Source organism: Centruroides sculpturatus, unplaced genomic scaffold (assembly GCF_000671375.1).
Source record: "Centruroides sculpturatus isolate CEXI.00-Female unplaced genomic scaffold, Cexi_2.0 scaffold1623, whole genome shotgun sequence".
Lineage (NCBI taxonomy): Eukaryota > Metazoa > Arthropoda > Arachnida > Scorpiones > Buthidae > Centruroides > Centruroides sculpturatus.
This window is the reverse complement of record NW_019385763.1, coordinates 1-10,841: the sequence shown is the minus strand read 5'-3', so window position 1 is coordinate 10,841 and position 10,841 is coordinate 1. Positions and strand designations below refer to the sequence as shown.

General features: G+C 34.9%; 1 protein-coding gene across 1 annotated transcript; it reads right to left on the bottom strand.

Moving 5' to 3' along the window:
* Positions 1-677: 677 nt before the first annotated feature.
* Positions 678-10,545, bottom strand: LOC111641872 (GATA zinc finger domain-containing protein 1-like). Its single transcript, XM_023388125.1, is given in 3 exon segments — positions 678-930; positions 4,783-4,998; positions 10,530-10,545. Coding segments are annotated over 3 exon segments (426 nt in total). The 3' UTR covers positions 678-736.
* Positions 10,546-10,841: the final 296 nt, after the last annotated feature.

Sequence of the window (10,841 nt, the reverse complement as noted above, 5' to 3'; positions counted from 1 at the left end):
GACCGGTTTTACGCCTGAACCCCCAGGCGTCTAGTTCCACCGCGGCTCGATAGGGGGCGTCTAGACACGTAGTCGTGCCCGCCGCGTGATTTATAGGCGCCAAATACGAAACGCCCGGACGAAATTGCATACGAATGTGGCTTTTGGGGAAATAGCGGGAGATTTCCCTGGCCTATTAGCCACCCCACCGCACAATACAGCAATATTAAAGGAGAAAATCGCGAACGAATATGAAAGCGATATCGCGTCAAGACGTTCGGCGTTTCGAATCCGACAGGTGTGCAGAGCGGAAGACCACCCCTCCTTTTACAAGCGGAAGCGGTGTTAAAACGCGATGGGCCTCTCGACCACCTACGTTGACTCTTCCGCAAATTTATTCGACGTTTATTTAATTGCCAAAGGCGTGTTCGACCATTTTCTTCCACGGAAACGGGGGGGTAGAACATCCTGGCGTTCGACGACCCGCGCCCACGTACCCCCGCCGACGGGGCAACCTTCGGATTTTACAAATAAGTCGAAGACCCGGACGAGAAAACCGAAACGAGAACAGTGCCGGCGCCGTTTTCAATTAACGCCGGCAGGTGTCGCGACGATCTTCCCAGTTGACATTCCCGGACCGGCGCGGAATTCTCGGAAGAAATTCCGGGCGCGATTTCTTGCTGGCAGAAACAAAATCGTTATATCGGGAATTATTTATTTATTTAATATTAAAACAGATGATACAGAACGGAGGTTCTCACGAAGAACCAAAGACTTCTTCCTTGGTGGGCAGTGGCTTGATCTGAGGTCCGATGCGAGTCCAGATGAAGCAGTTTTCGGGTTTCAAGGGAACCGTGGGGTAAGGGCTGTTCCTCGACTTGAAGTATTCCGAGGGGGCGTGGCAGACGAATTCGGCGCAGTCCAACTTTCTTGGAATGTCTTCTTCGGGACCTGCGAATCGCGAATGGTTAGTACTTGTCTTTAGAACAGCGACCAATAAGAGCCCAATTGCTTGTATGTACTAACGATTGGCCTTAAATGTTAAAACAATGCGAATGCTACGCAACTGCGCACGCACGCTTCGAATGGGGAATACTCCAAAACACTTTGAAAAACTGGACTGGTGGAATATTGAAACGAAACACATGACGATCTGCCTCCCCCCATCCCTCCCGGTAGGACTTCTTAAAGGAAACGGGACCCGTTTAGATGAAGAGAACACAAGAAACTCAAAGTTGACAAGTAACCAAAGAGGATCAAACCCGCGACTGGTATTTGGTGGTTTTGTCCATGCTGCCAATGGTGGGCTCGAAAAAATAAGACGGCCATTTTAGGGTATGAATTGCTCTATTTAATCTTACACTTGAGTATTTTTATTCAAATTTATGAGAAATTTAAATACTGACCCTATATAACTTAGGAAAAATGGAGAGCCAACAAGTGCAGTGTTAACAGAAAAAGTACCATCAATGTCAAGAATTGGTATCACAATCAAGTGACAAAGATCCTATCTGTGAAGGGCATACGAGAAATTTGTAATAATAATAATAATGAAATACCAAATGCAAAAAGGGGAAATGTACAAAAAAAAAATCTGCAACACTACTCGGTTTAAATCGATGCCTTTTTATGACATGTATCTAATGTCGACTTGTTTCGTGGGAACATAATGTGACTAAGGGAGACCCAATGGTGTGAGACTAAAGGACTGGATCATTTACACAATACAAAAACCTAGATGAAGGTAAAATTGTTGGAAGTTTCCCTTTAAGTTTGTCTAAAGCATTCCCATCCACTAACCATAATTGATTCACAAACTAGCTAGTTACCCATAGGTGCACGTTTTTACATTGGATCAGTTTTCATCTTACCTAAACTATAGGTTTATGTATTTTAAAAATCGATGACACATTTTCCCATGTAATACTGCAATACGGAGCCCTGAGCATCAGGACTCCATATTGGGGTCCTTATTGTTAAATGTTTATACCAATGACATGTAAAAACAAACTTTCAAAATTATTTCCTTGTTATGTATGCAGATGATATAATTCCAGAGGATGAGAAAATCATATCATCCTCCAGAAATCTGTGTGTGGAATTAAATCTAGGCTTACACTACTTGTCAAACTACTTAAATCATCACCAACTATATCATGCATATTATAATTCTAAATACAATAAACATATTAAATTTTATTTAAGCAGTCGTAACTTAACTATCCTATACCTCGGTTTATCTGTTGACAATTCACTAATACGGAAAGACTGCTTTCAAAAGTACGTACCAAACTAGCTCCTTTCATTGGTAATATCAATAGTGTAAACTGGTATCTTGCATTCAATAATAAAGTTATATATCTCTACTATTCGGTCACAGACAAAGTATGCTATAGAACTTTGGAATACTGCCTCCACTTATCTATTCGATAAGTTACGGATGTTGACGAATCGGTTCCTTAGGGTCACCTTAGGATTAAAACATGATGACTCAATCTCTCAACACTATGGATCATTAAAGATGCGCACCGTTCAGTTAGTTTATGTAAAATCTGTTAATGTTTTTTGTTTCTGTAGTAGGTGCTGAAAAAGCTTTTGCTATGCTCATGCATCTAGCAGGAGCATAGCAATTCTATATTGTTGCAAGCAGAGTTCTATATTGTAACAAGATAAATAATGGGACTAAAGTGGCTTACTGTACTTTGTTTTGCTGTTAGTTTTGTTTGGTTCACCAAAATTTAACATAATAATGCCAAAAGCCATATGTGTACATCAAACATAACAATTTCTAACAATTAATAAAAAAAAAATAACTAACTACTAAAATGCTCCCAGCCTCAAATAAGAGAAATTATCTTTGGTGAGTGGTGAGTGCATCATCTGACTTACGCTTGTTTATAAATTACAATATAATACCAAATGTGATCCTTAATGTAGATTTCATTTAAAGTAAAAGATGACTTTAAACTAGTGTTGTAACGAATAGTATATTCGGCCTCAGGCCGAATACCGAATATTCGGGCAGGATTGTGGCCGAATAGCCGAATATTCGGCCAAACTATTCGGCTTGATTAACGCACGTACGAAAATTGGTGCGCAAACCGCATTATGGCAAGGCTCTCTATTGGCCCGCTGTCACTACGCTTCGCCAATCGCGTTAATTCTTGGCAGTTGTAGCGGACAGACAAGAGTGTCATGGAAGTATGTGATAAATGATGATATCAAATGTGGATACGAAATGACCTACACGTGTAAATAACGGAAAAAGAACAGAGAAGGATTGCGAAGTGAAAATGTGAAAATAAATAAGAAATTGAGTTGATAACATAATCAAACAAGTCGAGGCAGCTTATTGGCACGAAATTCGCGGCCGTCAATGCCAAACAATTGTTGTCATAGACTTCGGAAAGCTAAATGCTTGTAATAAAAGTCACTTAACGTGCATGGGCGAAAGCCTGGGGCCGTTCGGGCTATCAAGCTGTCTCGAATCTGTGAAATCATAACTGTGACTTATACCGACATCCTATCTGTCCTTTTTCTCCGTTATCACCAGGCTATGAGTCACGTAATTGTAAAATGGGAACTCTACGACAGAAAAGTGACGAATTGAAAGTATCGTGAACGCGTATTATGACGTATGCACAGGCATACGTGGATTAGAGCGATAGAGGAAAGAGAAAGGGAAAAGCAAAGACGAGCGCTTAAAAAGAAGGATAGGCAGGGTCAGACCCTCAGATGTGCGAGGATTCTCCAATGATATGCGTGTACTTTTGCTGATCTTTGTAATTATAAATTGTGAATACATGTGACTAATATTATTTTCTTTTTTATTTTGTGCATGTTACAAGTAATAAATAAATATAAACAAACAACACTAACTCGATAACATTAAATCTAAATACCAAAATGATTAATTTACTGTGTTTTTGTTATTTATTACTCCTGCTTTTAGGTATTCGGTATTCGGCCGAATAGTGAAAAATAGGCCGAATACCGAATAGTAACCGAATATTCGTTACATCACTACTTTAAACTATTTTCTTTCTCTAATGAGATGGAAAGTACTGGAATCATTACTGATAAATGTTACAATAATACGGATGGTGTCGACCTCGATGTCATAGGATCGCTAAAGCTTCGAGAAAGCAGAAATTATGGAGCAGATGTGAAAATCTGTCGACAGAAAAATAAAGCAATTTATTCTGAATACAAGAATAATTTTAATAATAAAGAAGGTTTGGGATTGTTGGGTTAATAATAGAGAGATAATAATATAGAAAACATTCATTTCATACATAGTAAATTAGAAGAAAATATATTTTACAAATAATTTGTATTGGTCTGTAGTCATATATATTTTTATATTCTTAATTTAAGAAGAAATACAATTAACAAAATTGCACTATGTAAGTAATTATAATGCAAACTGATCCATTGTTCAGACCTCAAAAACAAATAGTACATTGGTTGGGAATGGGCTTTTTCGCCTCTTGATAGACTAGTATCCGGTTAACATATATTGAAAAAATATGAATATAATCAAATGATATAGCTTGATGGCTAACCTGGCTACATCATTTGATTATTATGGTAAATGACACTTTGTTTTCTAGCTAATTATAGCAAATATTTTCCACCATATATCTTTGTTACAACTTTATGACAATTATTAGTACACCTGCCTCAAGTTGAGAGTTATAATAGATTCTCTTTTCTTTTTGTACTCTATATATATATATATATATGTGTGTGTGTGTGTGTATTTTATCTTATTTAATTTAATAAAATAAATAAAAGTACTACCTAAAATATATGTCGCAGGATTAAAATAATCTTTCGGACTGGACTGCGTCGGTATAAGCCAGGTGATCACAATACTTTTTTCACAATACTGATCTTGTAAGAGTCCGCGAATCTGTGCGTAGTAAACTTCGTCGTCTTCATCCACAAGTGATACAATATCACCCACTTGATAATAAGTACCCTAGAAGATAAAAAAATCTTCTGTAATTTTCAATACTAAGAAATATAACTCTTTATGCATTAGAATAAAAATAATAAAATAATTTTTTAAAAAAACAAATCCATCATTATTAATAATCCAGCTTTTGAAAACTCTAAAAAGTTGAGAGTATGATATATACTGTACATAGATAAAATGGGGACATGGGAAACAATTGCAGGCCCTGGGAATAAGCTTTGAGGATCTTCCTATATCATCTAACACAATGCTCTTGGTTTATTCCATTTTTTCTCTTTATACACTTAAAGTTACAAATATTTTCTAGATGTCACAATTAAAATCTTATTATAAATAGTTGGTCTTGATCCCATCCATGGAGATGTATCCATGAGCCCTATACAGGCCTGGGACTGTGGATACGACACCAACTCCCTCTCTAAATGAAACTGGATAAAATACTGAAGGTTTTTTTTGTAACCTTAAAAATAGTACTTTACTGTTTGTGTATTATAGAATAACCAAGTTTTGTCAATTTTTGCAGTCAGCTTACTCTTTTGAACATGGAACAAACTATATTTCATATTTAATAACATAACATGAGATTAAGTGAAAACAATATCTTAAGTACTCTGCATACCCTTTCATTCATTATGTGCAGTCAAACTGATTTAGCACCATCTTTTTAGGCCCAAAATACATCACAGAATAAAAATTATATAGAATAATAGGATCAATGCAAAAGTTGTTTGAAAGCTTGAAAAAACTGAACTGATGGAATAATGCAACACATGGACAATCTGTCAAAGGAGGAACGCCTCCCAAGAGGACTTTCTACAGAAAACTGGCCCCTATTCAAGTATAAGACACATGATAAAATCAGGAAAACTCCAGGGGGTCAGCCATTGGTGAAGTGCAAATCTGCAACCAATATTTAGTGGTTTTATTCACTTGGCCACTGGTGGGCAAGCTTCAAACAGATTCAATTTGTGATGATAATGTCATTTGCAATGCAAAATCATACACCTGGACATCAAAAGGTTCTCTATTTAATATTTATGAGGAAGATCTGTTCACAAGTGGTGCTATTTTGCAAAGCATTTTTTCGAGGTTTGGCTGTGTTTAATTTTGTTGTTATGCTGAAATGTTTATAGCCCTATTACACCTATTTTATTTTTAATACAACTCTTATTTACTACATTTTGCCACTCTAACTTATTCCACGGCATTATGGCTTTCAAATTTGCTCTTAAACAAAATGGTAACAACTGTATCCTATATTTATTTATAACATTCTCGAGAGCAGTAACTAAAAATATTTTAAATTAATAATCATATATATATATATATATACTTTTGTAGGCAATTAACACATTCACAATGAGTAAATATGCATTCCAGATAACATATTAAACCAAGAACTCTTTAAAAGTGGATAATTCCTCATCTACTTTTCATGTATACAAATAAATGACATGGATTCTTGTTCCAATTACTGAAAATTAATGAAAAATCATTAGAGATTTAACAGACAGATTTATACAATAACAATGCACTATAAAGACAATGTTATACAGGGTGTCTGAAAAGTTACTGTGCAGCGAGAAATTTGTAATGACATTCCAGTTATATACCTATAGGTCGTAGATCTTGCATTTCTGCTACACGATAGACAATGCCACCACTCACTCACAGATATTCTGGTTTTTGGACTACAGTTTTTGGAAGACTTCTTTGCCTAGTGCATAATCTCCAGCAAAATCTGGACCACTAGATGTCCAAACTTCGCTCCCCAAATTTTGGATCTCTGGGGAACATTTCTGGCATTTCCCACAGGAGAAACTGCAATACTGTATTGTATGTAAAACTTCACTTTTATTAAAACTTTACTTAAATCTTTTCCACTGCACAGTAAAGGAGGATGCACACATGCGGCACATCACGGAAAACCAGTGTCACAAATGCATCTTCACCGTGTGCCAGACAACCAGACAAGCGGCAATCCACTAACATTTTGGCACATGCATTCAATATTCAAGATGACAAATGATACCGAAACTGCCACTATCCACGTGTTTATAAATCTTGTTTTGTATGGCTTGCTTTATTTAGCTAGAAGATTTAAACAAAGATTTTGGATTAGAGATATTTTCTTGGATCGAGAAGGAACTGGTGTGCAAAATAGGCTTATTCCTCAATTAAGATCTCTTGATAAAGAATACTATTTCAAGTAAGATTCAGTTGTTTTGTTCTTTGAATTAAATTATATATGATTATTTGTGTAGAGTTTGTGTTAAATTTATTATCCTTTCCTCTTTATTCTGATGTTAGTTATCTTCGGTTAACCTCATTGAACTTTCCGCTATTAAAACACCATGTGATTGTATTTTCTCACGTGACTACAAGAGAACTGTTATTGGCTGATAGAAACATGTCTTGGTGGTGTTTGCTGCAAAAGATAGAATTCAACCAACTTTTGCGGCACGAGAAAAGCGGCACAAAATTGACTTCTGCAGCGAGAAAAAGTGACGTCATTCTGCTGCTTTTCCTTGCTGCACTGCATGTGTGCATCCTCCTTAAGTTTCCAGACACCCTACATGTATTATGTATGAAAGCAATGAAGTATCATCACACAAGGTAAAAACAGATTTCCTGGAGAAATAAATTAGAGAAGCACTATTTCATTCATTTACATCATCATCATTATTATTTTTAAATTAAAAAAGTGGAAAATAGCTTTAATAGAAATTGTCATTTACACTCAGATAATGCAAAGATCATTCAACATTGAAACTGAACAATGACAATGAAGCTATAAAGACACAAGATATTTCAGAACGACTTAATATCATTCAAAAAAAAATCAACAAAACTTGATACCATAAAGTAACAAATAAACAAACTACCTCAATTTTAAGACATTAAAACTGTATTTAGAATAAAATAGAATACAGGTTTAAAACTATAAATTATACAAGTATTTTATACAATGATTTACTATTTGATACTGGTAAGTGTTCAATACCATTTATAAGTTTGTTAGATGCCTAAGATGGTGTGAGATTAAACAAAAACATTTCGGTTTTATTTTAGGGTTACTAATCCCTAATCCTGAAGGTGGTTGAAAGGGTTTTGTTACTAAGATTTAGTCTTGGTTGTTGTTATATATATACATGAAAGTAACAGTGTTTTGTGTATTATAAATGATCTTTTTAAAAATTATACCTTGAAATATATTTTCACTATAAATAAAACTCAAATAACATTATACTGATTGCTTCCAATAAGTAACAAAGATGCTGAGATAACGTACACATTCTAGTTTCAATCAAACAGGATATCAGTGAATTGCAATGTACCAAAATGCATTTTGATATTCATCGACAGGCTTATCAGTGTGGAAACTGATGCACTTCACATTCATCAAGCTTCTAATATGACGAGCTCTGACATTGCAATATGGTTGTCTCCACAATTATATTACTAACATCATTTTCACTACTTGTCTGTATTAACCCAAAGTCATTTTGACAAAGGTATGTAAATGCCAATATATGCTCTCTGCCTAAATCAGATGGCACTATGGTAAAACACCCTTTTGCAGTAGAAATTCCAAAAATGTAGTTACAAACACATGTACTTATATAGATGCAATTAACATAGTTTAAAGAAATAATTTTATTTCCTGTTGCTTTTGAGGATGATTTTTTGTATAAAATCCATTAGAGCATGAAAAAATTAGAATAAACAGGCCATTTTCATAACATTACTCAAAATATTCAAAAATATACAGCTTTTCATAAATATATTCCACAAATGCATGTACTGTACATAAATCTAGCTAACAAATTCCACTAGAAGTTATAGAAAAGTTAATCATCTATACTACATCTCTTTTGATCATTTTTATAATACAATTAAACTTTAATTTTATAAAAATGTATGTTTTTTGTTTAAAATAAAAATATTAATGCAAACATTTAAAAATCTCTTTAATGTCTATTGCAAAAGAAGAAAGTAAGAAGAAAGTACATGCAAGATTTGCTGTCATCGACACAGGAAGTAAGGAAACTGATAAAAGAATCAATGTAAACGTATTAACTTGATGGCCATATATTATTTTTTCAGCTTAATGACCAATGAAAAATGATTAATGCCTTTTGCTTGTGCAAGGCTGGACTTCTTGGTAGATGCAAACATGCTGCACATCTTACTTTTTATTAGTAAAAAAGAAAAATAGAACCAAGAACAAGTTTACCACAAGATATATCCAGTTGATCCAAATATAACATACTGATAAAAACTCTACAGATATTATCTGCTCAATAAAGAGTGCATTGCCCAGAAATGCCACAGCTACACTGTTCTCCAGATGGTATTATCAGACGTTTGAATTTATCTATTAAATTACGGCTGCATATGTAAAGGTTTGTTTGAGTGTATTTAGGTATTATCAGAGACAGTGATAGACATTATTGTTTATTGGAAATAAAATATCCATCAAAACTTAGGAATTCTTTTATAATTAATAAAGACAAACAAATAAAAGTAAAGCCTCCTTACAGTATTAATCTATGCCTTTCTTCTAACTGAGTTCATTTTCATTCGAAAAAAATAAAAAAACTATTTTCATGGAATTACCATAAGAAGTATTACATTCTACCAATATAAATATTTTGTTTCTTTATTCCAGAGGAAAAATTCACCGAATTTGTCACATTAGCTTTGTCGTAACTCTGTTGTTTGTAAGTACAAAGTTCACTATTTTACACAAGAGGTCTCCCGTCAGGAGTGCAAAATATATAGGCAGAAAGCTTATTGGCAAGCGCCAAATCCGACAGACGGCGCTGTTTTTGAGCTAAGATGGCTGCCGAAACAGGTAAGGAACTGACCACATGTTTGTTCAGTGCCTGAGCCGATTCAGTTTCTATTGGTGACAACTACTGCGAGAACCAAATGAAGAACAAATCATTGAATTTATGTCAGATTCTAGACTATATTGGCGACAGGAAACGTTGTCTTGTAGAAGGTGAAGCCGTTTTGGATATATGAGATGTACTGTACACACACACACACAAAACATAATGGGTGCTACAAACTTTTGATTGACCTATGTTGTATAAGTGCTGAATGACTCAGCAGGGTATCCTTCAGATTGGCACTAATTTTAACTATTATGATAAAACTATGTTTTTATATTGGAACATGGTGTATACTGCTTAAAATATTTAGATACTTCTCATCTGTTAATGTGCAATAAACATGCTATCACATGTTTACAAAAACCAGACAGCCCCGCTTTGCAAGTGCATTCTCCCTGTAATTGAGATGTATTAAAATGCCAATATCTGAGATTGCAACATTAAAGCAACAACATGAACTTTGGTGTTATTAGAGTTTAATCCACAAAATACAATGTGTCCAGCATCCAAAACGGCTTCACCTTCTACAAGATGTTTCCTGTCGCCGATATAGTCTAGAATTTGACATAAATTCAATGATTTGTTCTCCATTTGGTCCTCACAGTAATCGTCACTGATAGAAACTAAATCGGCTCAGGCACTGAACAAATACGTAGTTGGTTCCTTACCTGTTTCGGCAGCCATCTTGGCTCAAAAACAGCTCCCTCTGTCGGATTTGGCGCTTGCCAACAGTGCTGTTTGTTTCCTCCATCTTGTTAGGTTTCCAGACACTCTGGTAAATGCTTATTACATTGTTCTCTGGTGCATACCAGAATGGGCCTAACGTGTTTGGTCATTTCTAATGGAATCTGCTTTATTTCTAACTCATTTGAAATTTGTTGTAAGTTTAGTTTGTGGGATTAAGTAATTAATTATAATTTTTAATGAAATAAACCTTGAATGAAAATATTATTTGAGTAATATTTCTGAATCTTTACAAT